This window comes from Macrosteles quadrilineatus, unplaced genomic scaffold, assembly GCF_028750875.1.
Source record: "Macrosteles quadrilineatus isolate MER2022 unplaced genomic scaffold, UCM_ALF_1.0 Scaffold_1__1_contigs__length_201487025, whole genome shotgun sequence".
NCBI classification, from domain to species: domain Eukaryota; kingdom Metazoa; phylum Arthropoda; class Insecta; order Hemiptera; family Cicadellidae; genus Macrosteles; species Macrosteles quadrilineatus.
Window position 1 is genome coordinate 15,977,248 of NW_026542594.1, and position 24,384 is coordinate 16,001,631.

At 33.6% G+C, this 24,384-nt stretch overlaps 1 protein-coding gene across 1 annotated transcript in view; it reads left to right on the forward strand.

The window, feature by feature from the left end:
- The window catches only part of LOC129004105 (troponin C, isoallergen Bla g 6.0301), a 67,605-nt gene extending 43,688 nt beyond the window's left edge, over window positions 1-23,917 (forward strand). Inside the window, exon 6 of the mRNA XM_054432529.1 lies at window positions 23,749-23,917. Coding sequence (XP_054288504.1) covers window positions 23,749-23,777 — 29 coding nt within the window. The 3' untranslated portion in view covers window positions 23,778-23,917. The remainder of the gene's footprint in view (window positions 1-23,748) is intronic.
- The last annotated feature ends 467 nt before the right edge of the window (window positions 23,918-24,384 follow it).

The window sequence follows — 24,384 nt, forward strand, 5'->3', positions numbered from 1 at the left end:
CTAAAACGCTATGGGAAGAGACTGTAGACTGTAGGTTAAAATTATTTCGAAGCACGAATCGATACATTATTCGATACATGCAATCGTTTTTAATAGAAATTCACAACTGAGTTGACAACAGCTGATTTTTACTCCATAGAGAATAAAAACTATTTTTACTCCATAGAGAATAAACACTATTTTTACACCATAGAGGATAAAAACTTTTTTTACTTCCTAAAGAGTAAAATTGCTAAGGCAGTGACACACTATCGATCTTTTCCCCGATCAAGACCTCGAACCGAGCAGGGAGAAGGGAGATAAATATCAGCAAAATTTCACTCCGAACATTACCCCGAACAAGACCAAGACCAGACGAATTCTACCGAGCGCGGCAAAATGGAGTTTAGAGAGAGATGGAGAGTGTGTGCGAGTGAGAGCGCGGAGGTATTAATAATAAAACAGTAATAAAACATGAAATAACATGTTACCTAATAATAATTTTAATTGCCTTTAATAATATTTATGTTTATATTAATTATGAAGGAATTTATGTATAATATCAATTAAAGGTAAACATTATTGGTATTATTGAGTTGACGGTTTCAACTTGTAAAATACATTTTCAACCTTGACCAAACAAACCAAAAAATTATAACATAAATTCCCATAATATAAAACGGCAAAATATTACCCAGCATTCATTTATTTTACTAATTATAGAGTTAAAATGCCATATTAAATTAGAACTATCATCGCTAGTGCAGGCGGCCGCTCGGTGCGGCGCTCGCGACGATGTACGGGGCAAAAATATACCGTGACACACTATCGTACATCACTCCGTACATCGGACCGATCTTTTCTTTGATCTTTCGCCAAAAAACCGCCTCCAGAGCGCTCGTGTCCCTGCTCGGCCTGATGTCTGGTTCGCCGTCTGGTTCGGTGTACGGACCCGTGACACACTATCGAACATGATCCCTTCGACCTCCCTTCTCCCTTCTCCCTGCTCGGTTCGGGGTCTTGTTCGGGGAAAAGATCGATAGTGTGTCACCGTCTTTAGACCCGCAACGCATGCATTAAAACGACTGGTATTACCGCAGTATGACCAAAACAATATAATATAAACCCTTGATGACTCCGCTCAATTTTGTGGATGCCTCTGCAAACGCCACCTAGTTACTTTTCTTTGTTTACACTTATTTATTTAGCAATTAATGCAGTGAAATTGATATAAAGGATAGGTGTGACGATTAGTTTTGATGTTAGGACACCAAAGTTAAATTATGTGTACTGTGAATTTTATTGGATATTATAGTTTTATTTTAGGTCGTTTCTATTCAGACCTACTGGAAATTGTGTATAGTAGTTGTATTGTGGTGATAATAATTATGGAAGAGGCAGGTATGAGATGGAAGGTGGTATCGTTGACAAGGTCTATACACTTCTCAATTGACTATTACTCTCTCTACTGTAGGCTACTTATAATCAGTGTGCGTCTGAGTGAATCGGCTGCAAATCTCACTTCAACGCTTTTCACATCGTAAAAATTGCAGAATTGCTGTTTTATTGTAAAATTATCGGATTTAAAATGCATATCGTATAGGCCTGTGATGGAATAAAAACATACTGTATTTGGTCACACAACATTTGTTTACAAGATGATTTTTCACATTAAAACTGCAAGAAACTTTGTCTTTATATGTGTAAACTAGCTGATCTGAATAATTGTACACGGTTTTAACTGACTACTGAATTCCCGTACGTAGGACGGGCTAACACCTCGTTATATGTAAATCTGGAATCAAATGTCACACCCAAGTCTTTAATTGAAGTTTTCCTCGAGAGAAGACTACCTCCAATATTATAATTATGCATGATGAGGTTACTAGGGGTTTTCTTTGAATATGTTACAACAGAACATTTATCCACATGAAATTTTAGATTGTCACGACTCCAAAGAAACAATTGATCGATATCATCTTGTAGCATAACACAATCTTGTTGGTTGTTGACAATGGTGAATATTTTTAGATCGTCAGCATATAGAAGAAATTCGCAGTTTATTATCAAATCTTTTAAGCTATCAATGTACAAAATAAATAGCAAAGGTCCCAAATTTGAGCCCTGGGGCACACCTGAGTCTACATCAAATTGTTCTGATAGGTGTCCCTCAAAAGATACAAATTGTTTTCGACCCCTGAGATATGAACCCTGATAGTTTTGTTATTATAATGGACCCACTTTAAATGAAGGCGAAATACCTATTGTTATCCAAAGCTCAAGTTTAAAAAAAAACCAACGTATCTTGTGTAAGGAAACAATTTCCACTCAAAGTAGCGTAGGCATTAACAATACATAAAGCACAAGGTATGTATAACTGTGGACCAAGCTGTTGTGGACATTGGATCTTCAGAATATGGCTTAGGTTTGTCCTACGTAGGCCTATCAAGAGTTAAGACATTTGAAGGCCTGCTTCTGGATCCACCATTTTCACTAGACCGATTGATGTCAATTAACAGACACGGATCTTGGGCAAAGAAGAAAGAAGCTCTTGTCCGTTTAAACGAAATGTCAAATACACATGTCTAATAACCTTTTATCAATTCTTATTCTTATTCTTAACTAAATAAATGAACTATCAGATAAATTTGTCATTCTTTAGAACTCAAATAATATCGGGCAAACAAACGGTGAATCTGTTGAAAGGGCACATATTGTAGGTTGTTAGCTGCTTTAGCCATTGACAATCTTTAAATAATTCTTCGCTCATTTATGCGTCTAAAGTGTAACGGCAGACCACCCTAGTATAGTATAACACGTCTACCATAGTGTACCATAATGTTCTACCACTTCACCTAAAACAAAATATCACAACTTATTCATGAAATTAAAAACATAAACATAACTGTAAACAATCCTACTTTGACAGTTAGTTCTCATTGCGTTTTTGTTGCTGCTTAATTATTCAAATTAGCTGTTTTCATAAAATTGCAAAAAAATATAGTGCTGCACCCTGTTGGTAAATCTTATAACTTGTTAATGCTTTTGCATATCATAGAACCAACTTTTAAAGTTGAAACAGCTGACTAAATTCTTTAATTCCCTTTAAATATAAACGAGATGATAGCCCGTCCTACGTATGGGAATTGAGTAGTCAGTTAAAACTGTGTATAATTCAGAACAGCTAGTTTACACGTATAAAGACAAAATATTTTCTTACAGTTTTAATGTGAAAAATCATCTTGTAAACAAATGTTGAGTGGTCAAATATGTTTTATTCCATCATAGGCCTATACGATATGCATTTTAAATCCGATAACTTTACAATAAAACAGCAATTGTGACGATGTGAAAAGCGTTGAAGTGAGATTTGCGGCCGATTCGCACACTGATTATAAGTAGCCTACAGTAGAGAGTAATAGCTTTGACTATTAATATAATAAGTCAATATCCAATAGACAATGGTAATAGTCAATTGAGAAGTGTATAGACCTATAGTCAACAATACCACATGCCATCGCCTGCCTCTTCCATAATTATTATCACCACAATACAATCATTCATACTATACACAATTTCCAGTGTCTGAATAGAAACTACCTAAAATAAAACGATATTATCCAATAAAATTTACAGTATACACATAATATACACCTACACATAATATAACTTTGGTATCCTAACATCATTAAACGTATCAATTTCACTGAATCAATTGCTAAAGAGTAAACAAAGAAAAGTAAAAACAATAACATATAGTTTGTTTTGAGACAGCTGTTTGGTAAAACATTCATTTGAAAAAATAACTGGTCACATGTTGAAGTAATTTGAAAAGTAAACACGCTAGTAAAGCTAGTGACGTAATTATCTATGTTAATAATCCATACCGTTATCAGTTCTAATATCTGTAATAATTACCCATCCAGAATCAACCTACAGCGTAATTTCCCATATCAATTTATTAAAAGTATAAGATATTTATAGTTGAAATAAAAATGATATTTTGCCTACATCAGCGCCCCCACACGTAACCACAACTAACACACGCCAAACAATCTTTATTTTCATAAAAGGATGGTTTGTCTAATTGCAGTATCCTAGGTCAATGATGCCGCTGTGTTCATATCTCATCCATCAGTTTATCTTTGGATAAAACCAGGCTGATATTGTGGTGGTAATTTAAAATCGTGATTCCTGATTATTCTTGATCTCCTTTTCTATGACATCAAGATTTCTGAGCCTAATCCAAACCAATTGTAAGCAGACTAACATTAATTGTAAACAAAAATCTACCCAGACGAATTTTAATACATTTAAATATTGTTGTTTTCCAACTCTTTCCTAAAAAGGTTGAGCAGTAAAATTATTTGCATATCCTTTTCTTTTAAGACTCGTGTACAGAGCCTCTATTTGTATACAGCAATTGTTTTACTTATCTCTGTGGTCTAATTATATCTACTAATCTTACTTATTTCCTATAATCAATGACAAAATCAGAGTGAATAAAATAACCTAATAGTTCTATAGAATATTTTTATATTTAACCAGCTGTTAGTTAAAACAAATTATATTGCACTAAAACAAATCAAAGATTGCTTTACACAATAATTTGAACATCCTAGTATTTTACTATGAGTATTTAATTAATCTGTCATCCTCTTGCCGAAGAATTGAACGTATCAATGATTAGCATTACACATAGTATAAATAAGTCAACCCTAAGTATGTCTTTACATTTTTATCCAAATGCTGAATTTGTGACACAAAAGCTGAATGTTTACAGCTGTTATGTTAAGCAAATTATTTTATGCCAAAAGCTAGTTTAGAATCTTAGCGTCGGCTGCTAGACTTTAAAAAAATTAAAACTTAATTTCTAAAAAACTGGGACCCTACACTAAAGTTATGGCTTCGACATTCCCTATTTCTCCAAATTATCTTTCTTGCAACACAAAAATCATGAAAATCCGTCGAGTGGTTGATTCAGAATCGTGAAATAAAAAAACACTATTTCGTTTTAATATTATAGATACTCATAAGGTTAACATAGGGGAACTTCAGAGCCACTGGGGCGGAGCCCGAAAGGATTTTTGAGATAGGCCTAAGAATATGCCTATATGCTAATCGGTAATGTGAGATATCATCATGCCAAATTTAAGCCCAATCCGTCCAGTAGTTAATGCATGATTGAACTTCAAACAAACAAACAAACAAACAAACACACAAACTTTCACATTTATAATAAACGGTATCAGCATTCTGACACATACTTTCTCCCATAAGTTTGTCAACAACCTTTATCATGTGTAAGCGGTGAGAGTAAATATACGGAATGGGATTTGTAAAATTTTGTTCATAATTTAAAGGACTATAACATACTAAATTTTTAACAAAATCGTTCGGGCCATTTTTGGGAAAATCCTATTTTCCGTTATTTTATGGGGTTTTTATGGGAAAATAACATAATTTACGATAACTTTTTAACCATATTTTTTACAGAAATGGGATTTGTACCATTTTGTTCAGAATATAAAGGACTATAACATACTAAACTTTTATCATAATCGTTTGGGCCATTTTTGGGAAAATCCTATTTTTCCGTTATTTTATGGGGTTTTATGGAAAATCCCCATGAAAAGTCAAAATTTCAAAAAAAATAAAAAAAAAACTATCAAAATTGTAAGGACCATAACATAATATGTTAAATCAAAACCGGATTTAATTAATTTAATTTAAATTAATTTTCGTTATTTTATGGGGTTTTTATGGCAAAATAACTTAATTTACAATAACTTTTGAACTGTAATTTTTACAGAAATGGGATTTGTACCATTTTGTTCAGAATTGTAAGGGCTACAACATACTAAGTTTTAATCAAAATCGTTTGGGGCCATTTTTAAGAAAATTGGATTTTCCCGGTTTTTTATGGGTTTTGATGGGAAAATCCCCATTAAAAATCAAAATTTCAAAAAAAAAATGAAAAAAACGCCCGGAGATACCATGGATTAGAACCTACATACCAAATTTCATCGAAATCGGACCAGAGGTGTAGTCCCTAGCTCTGTACACACACATACACGCCATCCCTATACTTGTGTGGACATGGGTTTTTAACCAAACTATGTGGACATCAAGGCACACGGCTGAAAAAAATATCCTAGGTTCTTTCTAACCTCAAATTGAAGATGAATAAAAGAACACTCCTTGTTTATTGGTCTAAATGTAGTAAAAAAATCATAAAAATTGTGTGGACGTCCCCACAGTTAATGCAAGAGTCGGTCATATCCCCACAGGTAATGCAAAAGCTAGTACACATGTCCACGCGGATAATGCAAATGTTGACACAATCGAGTGTTTTTTCGCTTGAAGGTGTTAATGTCCACACAGTTTGGGAATTTCACTGGTTGCATTTTGACAGTATATTTAGGTTATGTCTCCACTCTTCTTTATAAACAAATCGTTGTATATTAGTCACATCCGAATTGCTATGTAGCATATGAAATAACAAGTATTAATTCAATATTCATGTATTAATTCATTGTAAAAAATATTTAAAAGTAAGAAATACAGTTTCTCGTCAGATTAAAATATCAGGTCAAAACACCAATGTCTTCATAACGATATTGCTGGAGAACTATCGATATTTTTCAGTGATAGAATCGATTTGGTTCCATACTAATATAATTTAATATTATATATTAATATTGTATAATTTGATATAAATATTTTATAGTATTAATTTCATATTAATATTTTACAATATTGATTTATTAATTAATATTAATTGAATAGGCCTATTTTATATATTAATAATATATTAATTAAATACTTTGCTGTATTTGGTTTTGACTTATTCTATGACACCAACTGACTTTGTCTCTGGTCAGAAAGCCCTTTCAGATGAGGTATTCAATTCAGTTTCTAATTTGACTATAGCTTGACTATGTTTCACTGTAGCTCTAGTTAGCTCCTATAATCGACGATAGTGTAAATGGATTAATGCAGGTAGGAAAAAGATGATTCTGTACAGTAATCAGCGACCGACAGTACAAAGAAATATTATCATATGAATCACGTCTCCCCCTTTATATATGATACATTACCTGTACTTGTAGTCAGTTAGCGTCCATAATCAACGCCAGTACAAAAGGTTTTATGAGAAGAAATAAAACATATTCCCGTATTAAAATTACTGGCGGACGTAAGGAAAATGTACTTTATATTTTAATTAATAACTATACTGTCGGTACGGCACTTAAATTGCAACCTACAAGTCAACCCAACACTTTGGTCATCTAGATGGTGGCGTTTTGTTGGGGTAGCATCTTGACGACAACCCCTTACTATTAGAGGAGGGTTAAACATTATTTTGTCTTCTCAGTTTTTTAATTGTAATTCACTTTATTATTGAATTCTTTCTATTTTTTTTCAAATGAATTATGTCCGTACGAATGAATTTTAGGAAAACGGAATCTATTGGGAAAATCCAGCCGTTCGGTTCTAAAGAAACTGTTAGGATGATGTAGATGTCAAAACGCTTTGTCAACCAGGGCCGTCCCTCCCTGGAAAAATATAGTCGCGGTGCCCCCTCCCCCCAGTACTAGTCGCATTCTTATATGTTAGCTTCATACTACATTACGTTTACATTTTGATTACACCTATAGTGTTACAAATTATTGTTAACTACAACCTCATCTTTCAGATTCGTATTTATTAACTCCATAATCTGATAACCTTTACAATTCATGCAAACTTACAAGACCACAAACAAAATTTGCTGCGGCACCCGGGTCAACTTGCCCCGGTTGCCCCCCCCCTTCGGGCGGCCCTGTGCTAGCTGTGGTTCATAATTGTTGATTAAGCTATTTTTTATGTCACAGGTGAGACAACAACGTTAGATGAACATTAAACCTTATAAATGTTAATTTAACAAGATTCACTGCCCACAAGGATTCAATTGTCATTAAATTTATTATATTTCTATTCTAGAATGGTTTATTTCACCTTCCCAATATTTATGTCGTGATATAATGTCGTGGCCCCTAGATCACCAGATTTTAGCGTGTGTAAATTTCTTCTGTGAGGCGTTCTCAAACTTAGCATCTACACTCACAAACCCCGTACTTAAGGACGCAATTAACCAGAAAGTAAAGACAATTAATGATGGCCATTTAATAATGATGGGACTTGTAATGGAAGAATGTAATAAGACAGGGATAAAAACTGTACGGGCTAATTTTGTCACAACTGAAATCTAACTTAGTGCATTTAATCAATCATCTTAGTACACCCAGACAAAGACCGAAAACTCGTCCAGTCTCGGGGGTTCGTGCAAACTATCCTGTTGAGTTGTGCGGTTGTTTAGAATCTACTAGAAATAATGTTTGATGTTGATAAGTTTATCGAAAATGTTCACGGCTAGCTATCACTGTGGGACAAACAGGCATAATAATATTTTGATAGCATAGAGTAGCATTCCTAAAATGCGTGTTTATTTTTGTTATCTAAGTCCTCATGATCTGAAGAAGCTCATCGAATGACTGGACTGACATACGATAGTATAAAAAAAATGTTGTCTCATGTTTCCTGATGTTTTGTAAAACGTACGAAAACGTTCGCCTGCATCACGTTCACGACAAAAAGGATGAATCCAATGACTTCTGTTATTTGTTCTTAGTAAACCAATTGCTTCCATTACACACACAAGTTTGATTAATAATATAAAAGGGTTACCTCATCCAACCACAGTTGCTGGTATGACGACTAGTTTTGTTCCTTAGAACTTCGTCAGGTCATTGTATGCAACCACATAATCAATGTATTAACATTGTGGTATGTCAAAAGATTCTTTAAAATACTGTCAAAATCACAATAGTCAAAACTAGTCATGTTGATCAAATTATAAAAAAAGAATAAAAAGCGATAAAACTGGTTAAAACTGTAAAGTCTGGCCAGCACTGTCTATTCACTTGCAACTTGTTGCAAATGGATCTTGCAAATTGTTTTTTTACTTACTAAATACTATATTGAATATGTAACATTTAAATGTGATAATGATTTATTATATCACGAACTCATTATATTTATTATGAATGAATGAATTATATAATTATTCCAACAAAGTATTTACAAAAATTGTACACAAATATTTAATGGAGAAGGAAAACATAAATGTGAAATGAACTGAATAAATTAAAATAACCTTTTCATCTAATTCTATTTGATCAAATAGAAAAAATAAATAAATGAAAGAAGATGGGTGAAAATATGAGCTAAATGGAATCACAAGATTAAATAGTGAAATAAATAACTATAAAAAAAATATTAGGTAGCATAAAAAGTTAAAAAAATAATATTTATATAAATAAATAAATATATATCAATGAAAATTATGCTATGTTTAACCAAACTGTGAGAATTATTTAAATAGTTGATTGGATTATTAATTTATTATGAAATGTTGTACAAGGAGTATTCTCTATCAGGAGATTGGGAAGCCAAACGCTCAACTCCCATTGCTAGTAGCCGCCAGCAGCTTTCCTTGTTTACCAAAAAGTCTGTAGGAGCGCCACTAGTCAGACATCACTAAGTCCACACAGTTAATGTATTTCCTGTGAAAATTGTGTGGACGTGTGTGATGTCCACATAAGCGACCAGGTCCACACAGTCTGGTCACATTCACACTCATGTCCCCACAGCTTATGCAGCACGAAAGCATCCAGACACACACACAGAGACACACACACACACACACAGACATCACTTCGAAAATCTCTTTTTTGGGTCCAGGGGTTCCCAAAACGAATATATCCACTCAAAACTCAAACTCGAAAATTTAAGCTACTAGTATAAAACTTTCAAAAGCTTTAATTATTAATCTGGCTGGAATCTCTATCCTAAAATATCTTGAGACTTATTTAGAGTGTTCAAATTGATCGCTCAGAACAGAAACCAAATGCCATTTGTCAAGCAGGTTTAATTTACTGAGTTGATAGTTGGACTTGGCCCAATCCAGATGATGGTACAGTTTGGATTGCTGGTCACGGATAGAATCTCTTAAATTAGCTCATTACTTTGGTTGAGAAATGAGAGCTCATATCAGTGTTTTATACGATTTATAGCTCATTATCAGCTAAATTACTTGGTTACATTACACCTAACCATTGCAGATTGGACTACTTCTGATAATGAAGGTAATGCGCTTCAACATGACATTAAATTTAGCGAGTCGTGGCTCAGTCGATAACGTGAATACGCGAACTTTGCGTACAGTTGGAATTTAGCGAAGACTGCGTACGTCCCACCAGGTTGATGTTTGACGAGGATGGGACAAGACCTGACCCTTGAGGCTGTGGAATTTGACATGCGAAGTTTGCGTACACCAGAACTACGCCTAGGTGTTCACTATGAACATCTTTATCTATATCTATACTAGCTGAATCGGCAGTTCCCTAAAAAATGTTTACCACGCCTAAAAAGGTTAAAGGTTTGACCGGCAGACGTTGTCTTTCCTTTGACTATTTATAATTTAAGTACCGTAACGTTTAATTGTCTTATTGTATATGAAGTGCTTATAACTAAATTAAAATACGTACGACAACTAATGAAACACTTATAGTACAAAGGATAACCGATTCTTTATTATTGCTCTTATATTAATGCTAGTGGGTAGACAATATTTTTGGTCTTTCTATTTGGCTCAATCACGTCCTGGTTGAAGTTCGTTCGCTACGCTCACTCACCTTTAGGTTGGAGCTCGTTCGCTGCGCTCACATGCCTTCAGGTTAGCTCGTTCGCTACGCTCACTTGCCTTCAGGTTAGCTCGTTCACTACGCTAACTCGCCTCCAGGTTGAAGTTCGTTCGCTATGCTCACTCACCTTTTGGTTGCAAATCAGCTGTTGTCACAAATGTAAAAGAAATAATAGTGCTGCACCCTGTGGGTAATCCTTGTAACTTTAATGCTATTGAACATCATAGAACAGAACCAACTTGTTTAATTGAAACAGCTGTTAAGATTCATTAATTCCATTTCTCATAAGGTTAACATGGGAAACTCCAGAGCCACTGAGGCGGAGCCGCGATTGGACGGATCACGAAATTGATGGTGTATAAACCTATTCCATGAAATTCTACACGTATGTACCAAGTTTCGTGGCAATCGGTTCAGCGGTGTCTGAGTTTATCACTGCCAAACATATATATATATATATATATAATATATATATACACAAACATCCTCTTTTATACTTATAGATATATCTATCTATTATATATATATACTTATTTAATACGCAAGCAGGTTTTTTGTGACAATTACTCCTCCGAAACTACTGAACCGATTGACATGTTTTTGGTGTCATTGGAAAGAGCGTAACCTGAAGTTGTGCAGGAAACTTTCTTTTTAGGGAAATAATTAGAGAGTGGGACCCTGGGGCCCTTTAAAGTTTCGTATTTCTCCATAAGATTAACATGGGAAACAAAAATTTTTATGAAACTCAGAACAGACAGAAATTAATACCCCCGCCGCAGCAAACCTGAGGACTAAGCGAATTTCAACTTGTCTGATTACATATTTACTCAAATATTTCCATAAATAAGACATATTTATTCCCAATTTAAATAATATAATATTTAACAAGTGCTTAGGTCTGATGCTACAGGGAAGGTAAACAGTGTTTTTTGACCAAACATCGATAGTATAGGATGAAATAAATAAATTTGCCAAATTCGATCAACATATATCCATAAACAAGTAAACTACAACAGTTTTCATTTTCTCCATAAGAATACCATGGAAATTTTAAATTTGAATTTTTTTGAATTTTCTCCGTAACCATTAGGCATACAACGATGCTTTAATATACTAAATAATTTCTTTTTTTAAGCTCTATATAATGGTTGGGAAATAAATTCCAAAATTTTACGTTTTTAGGGTCAAAAATGGGAAAAACCCATTTTTACCCCATAAACCCGCGTTCCCATGGTCCGATCATGCTGGTTCGCGAACTCGTTAGAATAAATGTAGGTTTACAAGTTTATACCAAATTTCATCAAAATCGGATGATTTTTGTTCGAGTTATCGTGCTAACGGGCAACTCAACAATTATATAGTTATATATTACTCTGTTCAAATTCATATATATATATGAATTTGAACGGATGGTGCTTTTGGTCTCTGGGGACCTCAAAACGAAAAAGCAAATCGGTCCCGGGTCCAGGTCTTACCATGAGGCCTACGGTAATAGCTTATTCCCTATATGGGAAATTCGCTAAACGTGAGAAGAAGAACACGTGGTAATTGTATGTATACAGTCAATAAGTGTGCTATAAAAATTTACTGACTTGGTTGAAATAAAATATTTACTAGGCCTATTTGAATTTGGGTTGGCGTAAACTTTACAATGGAAAAAAGCGAGATGGCCTAGATAAAATGATATAATCTGTTATGTACATCTTGAGTATTTCCATAATCTTTGAGTCGAATCATCGAGAAATTATGACTGCTATTCGTTTTAAAATTAAACCTGTAATACTTAGCAATTGCTCGAATTCGAGCAACAGGGACACTAGTTTGACTTAAGCAACAAATCAGTTCTTACTGATTACATAAAACTGATAAAAATGAAAGTAATAGTAATAAGTAAGTAATATTAAAGTTATAGTAACATATAAATACTATTTTTAACAAACACGAATCTGGTTTTCAATCAATGTTATACTACTTCAGATAATAACTTTTAGCTACCCTTAAACATTATTAGTTAGGAGGTACTTTATTTTAGGTACGTTATGATTTCTGGTCGTTATCTATATGATGGACAAAAGGATCGAAAGAATACCAAACAATACCAAGACACTGGAGACATGGCTTCAAGTTTGAAAGCGATATTATACCTCCACAAACTTGGATAGTTACTATATTTAACTATGCACAATTTTGTTATACCTAGCAGAACTAAAGACTCAAATATTTTTATTTAACAACATATTTGGGATATATTATTCAAATATTATAAATGACGTTATTATTAGTTGATAGTCAGTTACACTAGTTAATATAATGTTATGATATTTACAACTACTTAATATAATTCGTAAGTTTTATGTAATCAGTAAGAACAGATTTGTTGCTTGAGTCAAAAATTATAGTCAACACCTAGCCGAGGTTCTTGGTGGTGTACGCAAACTTCGTCTATCAAATTCCATTGTCTCAAAGGTCAGGCCTTGTCTTATCTTTGTCAACAACAGCCTGGCGGGCTGTACGCAGTCTTCGCTAAATTCCAACTGTACGCAAATTTCGCTGTACGCAAACTTCGCGACACCGATAACGTGACAGACTAAAGTTGTATAGCAGTGATGTTGGGGTTTGCGTCCTCGTACCTGCACTTGATTGCTACTAATCTATGAAGCGACTGAAGCGAGCTGGTATTTGGTCCCAGTGGTCCTGGAGGCCTGAGGCTCCAATGTGTTTGATCTGACATCTAAGTGATGATGATCGTCGATGCCTAAGTTCTGAGTTCAGTGCTAGAAGCTAGCGTCATAGGATGTAACAATATATGTGTTTACAAGTAATGTTTGTGCTTTTAAAACTATAGCCTGTGTACTTACCTTTACACTTCTGTTTTTTACTGCAATTTACTAAATTAATGTGAACATGTATACATAACTGCAAGTATGCATGAGTGCTAATCCAAGGGTTTAAATGACATAAGATTTTCCAAATAGAAAAAAAAGTTGCATAAGGCATTTGCAATCTGATTGTGCATTGTTTTATTAATGAGATATAGTAATGATGTACACAAACAGCCGTAATAGATGACAGTGGGTCGTAAGAAATTCTCCTACCAGAATAATTACCATAAGATGAATTTGGCTGTTAAGATGAGTAGTCTTGTTTTATGAATGAAGTAGCAGTTACCCGGCGCGCGTTGCTGCTCTAACAACTATTATTTTAAACTGGGTGAATCCCGTCGAAATCGACGGTTGCTTTAACGGCTTACGACAATTCGTCTAACGGCGACAAAAAGAGTGAAATTATAATAAAATGTGAGCATTTAGCATTGTTTAATGAGTAATAAATAGGCGAAGCAACAGTACTGACTATTGCGTTAGTTACAAAATATGGTTATCATTCAATGAATAACATATTTTTTTACCAGCCGTCATAGGAGTTATTGTTCCTATGTTAACTGGTTTATCTTGTTTTTGATTAATATAATATAAAGAATGCTTTTGTAAGAATCTCTAAATAATATTAAAATCGTATTGGTGGATCTTTTGTGGTACAATTCTGTGATTTCATTAGTGTTATGCAGATTAAATATATGTTTATTATTTTAACTGTTTGTTGAGAAGGCACGTTCTTACTTCAAAGGGAGGCCCACCCTAAAGCTGTGCAAGTTTTATTTTTCCTTCGTCAGGTCGGTCATCATACCGTACTTCTGTGCCAATGAATATCCCTATAAATTTAGCAATAATATATTTTTAGCATAACTTTGATTCCATGACATGCGGATGTCAATTGTGTCAGCATTATCAGTTACATAAAGTGTTCAATATAATATATCTTCGGAATGTTAGGAATATACTTGTAGTGAAGCTGGCTTTTATTCTTCAAATGAAGGACCTCGTTCATATGGTCGTGCGGCTTCTTTGGCAACAAACAATGCAAATGACAAAGCAATGCTGCATTTCCAAAAAGCAAATACTATAAATTGTTACGTAAATAGTAACATTTACATGCTTTGTTCTTAATCAACGTATCTTAGAAAGGATGAGGATATCTCTTGAATAATATGACAAAATATCGACAAGTGGTCAAAAAGGCAGACGCCAACCCGTACAATAGGCCTGGATATAAAATAATTCGATAAGAAATAATTTTAAGAGTTACTGTAATATTATGATTTTCCAATGATTTCGTAATTGAACATATTGCAAAACATGAGATGATGCAGAACAAAATAAATTTTAAAATCAGAAAATTACATTGCAAATACCTCTTTTTGACTAACTCAGTAACTCCCTGTAATAGCCTATGTGTTGTTCAAGATACAATTTAAAGGGATCACATCAGTTGTCCGAGTTTTCAACTGTCCGAGTTATTTAAAAATTACAAAATATTTGAAAAATCAGTTGTCCGAGTATTCATTTTTCCGAGTTTATTAATTTTTTTAAAAAATATCGAAATATCAAGTGTCCGAGTTTTCAACTGTCCGAGTATGGTTTAAATCATAATAATATTTGGTTAAATCAACTGTCCGAGTTTTCATTTGTCCGAGTTTTTAAATTATTTAAAAAAATATCGAAATATCAACTGTCCGAGTAGGGTCAACATCAAATGTGAGACTGCGCGCCGAGACTAGCACGTCTAAGGCGCCTGGTCAGAAGCCGATGTAAACCTTTTCTGCGAAGGAGTCAGGCATTGTGCGAGCCGCGAGAGCCCCTCACGTCGACTTGAGAAAAATTATATTTTTTTTATTATAAGACTAATTTTACAATTTTTAATTATAAAATTAAACTGTCATCACCTAACACAACCAATCAAACTTGCTGATAATATAAAATACCCCCGCCGCAGCAAACCTGCAGACGAAGCGAATTTCAACTTGTCTGATTACATATTTACTAAAATATTTCCATAAATAAGCGAGTGCTTAGGTTTGCTGTTACGGGGAAGGTAAACGGTGTTTTTGACCATACGTCAATAGTATTAAATGAAATAAATAAAATTTCCAAATTTGATCAACATATATCCATAAACAAGAAAACTAACACAGTTTTCATCTTCTCCATAAGAATAACATGAGAATTTTTAATTTGCATTTTTTTTTATTTTCTCCGTAACCATTAGGCATACAACAATGCTTCAATATAGTAAATTATTTATTTTTTTAGTTCTACAAAATGGTTGCGAAATATATTCAAAAATGTTATGTTTTTAGGGTCAAAAATGGGAAAACCCCATTTTTACCTCATAAACACCCGTTCTCATTGTCCGGTCAAAAAACACTGTTTACCTTCCCCGTAACAGCAAACATAAGCACTCGCTTATTTATGGAAATATTTTAGTAAATATGTAATCAGACAAGTTGAAATTCGCTTCGTCTGCAGGTTTGCTGCGGCGGGGGTATTTTATATGATCAGTAAGTTTGGTTGGTTGTGTTAGGTGATGACAGTTTAATTTTATAATTAAAAATTGTAAAATTAGTCTTATAAAAAAGTAATATAATTTGTCTTGTCGACGTGAGGGGCTCTCGCGGCTCGCACAATGCCTGACTCCTTCGCAGAAAAGGTTTACATCGGCTTCTGACCAGGCGCCTTAGACGTGCTAGTCTCGGCGCAGAGTCTCACATTTGATGTTGACCCTACTCGGACAGTTGAAAACTCGGACAGTTGATATTTCGATATTTTTTTAATAATATAAAAACTCGGACAAATGAAAACTCGGACACATGATATTTCGATATTTGTTAAAATAATTTCATAAGATCGGACAGTTGATTTATCTAATTTATTATTATTAGTTATGTATCAAAACTTGGACAAATGAAAACTCGGACAACTGATTTTTCTAATATTTTGTAATTTTTAAAAAACTCGGACAGTTGAAAACTCGGACAAATGAACCTCACCCAAGTCAATAAAGCTCAAAATATGTCCCTCAGCGGGAAAAAATGGTGTAGTCCCGGATTTTTGCACAGTTGTAGGGGATACCCTCCTGAACAACATACTAAAAGTCCTGACTGATGGGGTGTGAGCTAAGGGGGGGAGGGGGGTGTAAATGCACAATTTTTCGGTTTTCTGTAAATATCTCGAAAACAGTGCCCTCTAGCGGTAAAATGTACTATACAAAAATGAAGAGCATTAAATTTCCAACAATAATGTTCATTACATTGTGTTCCTAAAATCAATACTTAACGAGATACATGGGTCATAAGAAAAAAAAAACATTCAGAGCAACTAGTATTATTGTGGTAAAGTGATTGTTTTATACTACATCAAGTTATACAAACTGATAAAAATGTGCTAAATACTCGTCTATGCAGTACAGCTGTTGAAAAAATTGAGGGGAGAGGAAGTCGGGCCGGACTGGAAGCCGAGAGACCAAACAGTGGTAACCATAATAACATACTGTAATATTAAAACTAAAATAAACTTGCAGAAAATTTATTACACTTGTCTTTTAACCCAGTAACCTAAAACATATGACCTTGAATGAAATGGTGTAGTAGGTTTTTTTACGTTGTTTGTAATTTGACGGGTCCGATTTTGACCCTAAAGCATACCTTTTTCATAAAAAAACTACGATAATCATTTTTAAAGTACATTAGATTACCTATCATTTAAGACCAAAATGGTTAATAGCCTAATAGCCTAATAGTTTTCAAGATATGACTCAGCAAATAATAAATAAAATTACCAAATTTTGAACTTTTTGAGTTTGGTTAACATTAACCCTTAAGCATAACTTTTCATAATTTTTCATTAAAACGACAATTACTTCAAAACTAGCCTACATTAAATTACCCACAATTTAAGACCAGAATGGTGATTCTAGGCCTAACACATTGAGAGATATGCCTCTTCAAGGTTCATAAAATCTTCCATAACGCTTGTATTTTAAGTTTCAAGCTATTCAATTTGGTCAAATTTTATAAAAGAACCATATACAGAAATAAACGAATTTATTTCATTTCAACAACAGATTGTAAGTGTTATTTAAAAACAATTTAAATGGAAACCAATCTATCATATCTATCTACACACACATATAGTACATTGTTCCAATAAATGGTTCTCGTGGATAGAACCCAGGCCTATGACGAAAGGTATTTATTTAATTGTATTGTCGCGGGAGCCGGTTGGAGAACACCAAGAGTGACGGCGTCTGTGATTGACCCTTGTACCTTTGTACATGGACTCGTCCTGTGGGGGGTATCAGTTGAAGATTGACTTGTCTGACTAACTTTAGACGTTTGGATGTTTGAACTATAATTTAGTTTTCATTCAATTCATCAATTGTGACGATTGAGATTGAGGTAATGGTGAAAATCCATGCGTAAAGAAGTGCTTTAGTTCCTCATCCGACTGCTTCAGAACGCATAGCCTGTGAAACAGTATGAAGGGGTCAATAGTCACCTTTATATTGCCAACAGTCACAGTATTAACTTCAGAAGAAAGAGATACTACTTAATTCTTCCTTTTGTATCTGACTTATCCATATTTTCTTCATAAAACTCTCAACATCGCTTCCTTGCCAATATCTCTAGCCATATGACAGTTGACAGTTTTCCTCCAACAATTCCACTGCTTAAGAACATTATAACATCAGTATTAGGGAATGGAGGGTGACGAAGTAACCAGTCACACAGCTTCTCTGTATCCGCTTCAACTCGAGTGACTCGTGAGGGTCTTATTTCCACATGCTGCTCAGTTGTAAGTGCCTTAACATTGTGGTAGGCCTACTTCTCAACCTCAGCACTTAAATTCTACAAATAAATTATATTATTCCTAGTGTCCATCGGGTGAGCACGGTGTCAGTTATACCACGGTCCCGAGTCAAACCTACATAGCTTTTCATTAACCAAATGAGCACCTGCTCTATAGTCCTCTATAGTCTGTTTATTGAGATCCATATTGTTTCCTTATTTCAACATATCCTGCAGGCACAGATGCGAACACTTGGCATAAAAGAAGTAATATGTAGCATGGCAGAACTGAGAACGACAGCAAAGTCAAAACTTTTTTTCATTGTTGCCTCTTCATTCTTTCTATCAATTCCTCTTGATAGTATGAACATTTTAATAACGACAGATTTCTTCCATAAGAAATATTTTTAAATAAGACTTACAATCTGTTGTTGAAATGAAATAAATTTTGTTTATATTCTTACTATGGTTCTTTTATAAAATTGGACCAAATTGAATAGCTTGAAACTTGGAAATACAAGCATTTATAGACCTAGAAGATTTTATGAACCTTGAAGAGGCTATATACTCTCAATGTGTGAGGCCTATAATCACCATTCTGGTCTTAAATTGTGGGTAATTTAATATAGTTTTAAAGTAATTATGATTGTTTTAATAAAAAATAATGAGCAAGTTATGCTTAAGGGTAAACGTTAGCCAAACTTAAAAAAGTTCAAAATTTGGTAATTTTATTTATTATTTGCTGAGTCATATCTTGAAAACTATTAGGCCTGTATTAACCAGTTTGGTCTTAAATGATAGGTAATCTAATGTACTTTAAAAATGATTATGGTAGCTTTGTATGAAAAAGTGATGCTTCAGGGTCAAAATCGGACAAACGTAAAAATAGTGCGGAATTCCGCCTATTTTTAAGGTTTTTGGAGGTGATCCGGAAGGTCGCCGAGGTCGAAAATTTGGATTTAGCATCTCGGTACTATTACAAACAACGTAAAAAAATAAACCTACTACACAATTTCATTCAAGGTCAAATGTGTTAGGTTACTGGGTTAAAAGACAAGTGTAATAAATTTTCTGCAAGTTTATTTTAGTTTTAATATTACAGTATGTTATTATGGTTACCACTGTTTGGTCTCTCGGCTTCCAGTCCGGCCCGACATCCTCTCCCCTCAATTTTTTCAACAGCTGTACTGCATAGACGAGTATTTAGCACATTTTTATCAGTCTATATAACTTGATGTAGTATAAAACAATCACTTTACAACAATTATACTAGTTGCTCTGAATGTTTTTTTTTTCTTATGACCCATGTATCTCGTTAAGTATTGATTTTAGGAACACGATGTAATGAACATTATTGTTGGAAATTTAATCCTCTTCATTTTTGTATACGTACATTTTACCGCTAGAGGGCACTGTTTTCGAGATATTTACAGAAAACCGAAAAATTGTGCATTTACACCCCCCTCCCCCCCTTAGCTCACACCCCATCAGTCAGGACTTTTAGTATGTTGTTCAGGAGGGTATCCCCTACAACTGTGCAAAAATCCGGGACTACACCATTTTTTCCCACTCATTCAGCTTCGATGACTGGACTATAAATATGAACAGCTGTTTCATTAAAAAGAAGTGAATAATTATCCATAATGACAATAATGTAAACAAATCTGGCAAGGGAACTTTTAAAGGCTTCTGGTGCAGAGCCCTAAGGGAATTTACTTCGTTTTTCTTTTGATGGCTCATCTACAGACCGAGACCTTTCTTTTGACACCTCTACCAAGTGTCTACGCCCAGTGGTTCTCTCAAAAATTGTGGAGACCAAGTTTCCAATTAAATATTTAGATTTACCCATGTTAATGTTATGGGAGAAAACCCAACTTTGATGGATGATCCTGCCCAAACTAATAAATATTTTTTTAATGCCCCCGCCGCAGCAAACCTGCAGACTAAGCGAATTTCAACTTGTCTGATTTCATATTTACTAAAATACTTCCATAAATAAGACAGACATATTTATTCCCAATTTAAATGACATTAGATTTAACGAGTGCTTAGGTTTGCTGCTACGGGGAAGGTAAACATTGATTTTTGACCAAACGGCAATAGTATAGGATGAAATAAATAAGTTTGCCAAATTTGATCAACATATATCCATAAATAAGTAAACTACAACAGTTTTAATTTTCTCCATAAGAATAACATACGAATTTTAAATTTGCTTTTTTTTTTAATTCTCTCCGTAGCTATTAATTAGGCATACAACAATGCTTCAATATACTAAATTATTTATTTTTTAAAGCTCTACAAAACTGTTTAGAAAGAAATTAAAAAATGTTTTTAGGGTAAAAAATGGGAAAGACCCATTTTTACCCCATAAAACCCCCCATAAACCCCTGTTCCCATGGTCCGATCATGCTGGTTCGCGAACTCGTTCGAATAAATGTAGGTTTACACGTTTATACCAAATTTCATCAAAATCGGATAATTTTTTGTTCGAGTTATCGTGCTAACGGACACACCTATATATATAATTTATAAAAATATATGAATATAAATACCTATATAAATATATATGTAAATATATATATATGAATTTGAACGGATGGTGTTTTTGGCCTCTGGAGACCTTAAAAACGAAAAAGTAAATCGGTCCCGGGTCCAGGTCTTACCATGAGACCTACGGTAATAGCTTAATTCTTATATGAGAAATTCGCTAAAATGAAAAACACTTTGCAAAACTACAGATCAGGGCCATTTTTTTACATTTTAATCATCAAAATCGGTCCAAAAATGAGGGAGGAGTTCTGTTTACAAAAATCGGCTAACCGTATTGTATATATAGATAGTATACCTATATAGATAGTGATGGATAGATAGTTAGATATAGGCTATCTATTATATATACTAGTTAAGGTACTAGTACTTAGATAGATAGTTACTATAGATATATATATATATATATAGTCTATATTTAAATATATAGATATATACAGATTAGTAAGATACTAGTATAGATAGTTGCTCGAAATCGAGTAATTGTCAAGTACCGGTATTATACAAGAGTTATTAAAAAAATAACAGTCATCTATATATATAATACGCTAAGCCGATTTTTGTAAACAGAACTCCTCCCTCATTTTTGGACCGATTTTGATGATTAAAGTGTCAAATGAATTGCCCTGATCTGTAGTTTTGCAATTTTTTTTTCGTTTTTTGAAATCTTTATTAGTTTGGACAGGATATTCCATCAAAGTTGGATTTTCTCCCATAAGATTAACATGGGGGAATCTAAATATTTAATTGGAATTTTTGTCTCCATTAATTTGAGAGAACGACTGGACGTAGAAACTTGGTAGAGGTGTCCAAAGAAAGGTCTTGGTCTCTAGATGAGTTACCAAAAGAAAAACTAAGTGAATCCTGTTAGGGCTCTGCCCCAGAAGCCCTTAAAGATCCCTCCACAGATTTCTTTACATTTTGTCCATGTGGATAATACTTTTTACTGAAACAGCTGTTAATTTTTGAATTGTATTTTAAACAACACATATTTATTGGGAGTTACTGAATTGTCCAAAAGAAGTATTTGCAATGTTATTTTCTGATTTTAAAATTGATTTCCTTCTGTATCATGTCATATTTTGCAATATAACGTTCCATTACGAAATCAGTAGAAAATCCTTTTATCACAGTAACTCTCATTTAACATTAATTTCTTATTGAACTATCTTATATCTATTGTACGGGTTGGTATCTGCCTTTTTCACCACTTTTGGTTATATTTTATCATATTATTCTAGACAGATCATCATAGGTTCGTGAGATTATTGTCATACATGTTTTCAATCATTGGAAAAATCTTCGATTGTGTAATACAATACAAAATAATACAAGTGCAGAAGTGTCTTTTAGCTTTAACATTAAACCCACAACCGATTTCTCAAAACTATACTAGAGGGTAATTCATTGGCACAGAAGTACGATATCCCCACAACCAATTTCTTAAAACTATACTAGAGGGTAATTCATTGGCACAGAAGTACGATATGAACTGATGCGACGCGACGTGTCGAAGGAAAAATCAAACTTACACTGTGAGGACCTCCCTTTCAAGTTAGAACGTGTCTCCTCAACAAGCAGATATTTTCTCTCAAATAAAATCAAAGATTAATCCATATTACACTGATGAAATCGGGGAAGTTTTTAACTAAAAAAGATCCACCAATACGATTTTAATACTGTTTAAAGGTTCTTCCAAAGTATGGGAAATATTTTATTCGTTGAATGATCAACCATATTTGGTAACTAACGCAATCAATATCATTATTGTTTTTACACTTATTTACTCTTTAAACAATGTTAAATGCTCAAAATATGTATAATTTTACTCAATTTATCGCAGTTAGATGAATTAGCGTAAGCCTTGAAAGTAACCGTCGATTTCGACGGGTTTCACCTAGTCTTCTATAAAATATCAAAAACGAGCAATTTTCAAGTACCATTATTAAACAGGCGTGATTTAAAACTGCAGTAACAACAGTCATAATTTTCGATTTCGATAAGTTTAAAAGACTCAAAGCTTATGTAACTAATTGAAATACTCAATGTATTAATAACGGGTTGAAATAATGAACACTTATTGTAAAAGTATTTTAACATTTTTAGAAGCGGGCCTTATTTTTTAGCATTTTATACAAATGTTTCTATAGCTGTTACCAGTAAACATTTCTTGCATGTATTCATTTGATCTGACATAAGGTAAGTTCTCCTTACCACTGTGACAAAATGATTTGTATATTCTTCATGATTTTTTTACTTGCAAAATAAGTTGCATAGCAGAACTGGTAAAAATTTTCAGGTCTCTCTTCTACTCTTCTCATACGTATAAGATTTCCTCTTAACCTCCTCCTGTTTTCAACATTTCTTCTTTAAATTCAACATTTTCCGTTCTTCCAACAAAACTGATTAACTGACTGTTTGGATTGGTCTATAACCTCCTGCATATTACAAACATTGATTTACTCCCAAGAAGCTGGTGAGTTTCTTTTTATATACAGCTATTTTTTGTTTTTACATTTTGTTCAATGTAATTTTTATGGTGAAACCCCGACACAAATAAGGGAGGAGTAGTGTTTACAAAAAACAGCCCTCACGTATTAATATAAGAGATAGACGTTTACCATGCATTTTATACAATCACCTCTTCCCGTTGTCACAACAAAATGGTCCGTTGCCCCAAACTATCCTAAACAAACCAGATGTCCTAAACAAACCAACGTTACACAACATTTTATTTTGAATTGATAGCAAAAAAATTGATCAACTCATCGTTTACTTGGTCTGTTTCAGAATTCATGGAGATGATGACTGGCGAATGAAGTTCTCTCGGTCACTTTCTCAACTTCCATCTCAAGCTTGTGTTCCTCTTTTTTATAACTTTTCTTTCACATGATCATTGTATATTTTGTCACTACATGTTTTGTTAACATTTTATTAATATAATAATTCTGGTATTGTTATAAAATGGTCTCTATTTTACAAATCCTTAAACCTATAGTTCTAATTTCAGAGGAAACAAAACCGTAAATAGTAAATTAGGAACAAAACAAACAGTTGTGCACACAACCTTTTGTTGACAACTGTTGACCTTGGCACTGACTGTGGTTGCGTTCTGGCTGAATATGATTTAGTAATTATATAGTTGAATGAACGAAGTGAATTCTCATACTGGTGTCTAATGCATCTTCTTAATCTCCAATAGCTCGAATATAACTTTGTATATCAAGTTGATGTTCTGCACATAGATTCTTTATCATATTATCTTGGTGGAGTTCGTTATTATTTCCTTATTCGTTATTTTACACCACATCTTTTGTGTAAAGAAACTTTTTGTTGTTTGTCTTTGTTTGCTTTTGTTGATGTTATTTTCAATAATTAATTTGAATCACTCCATAGGTTTAACTCTGCTAAAGGCAGCAAAAATAT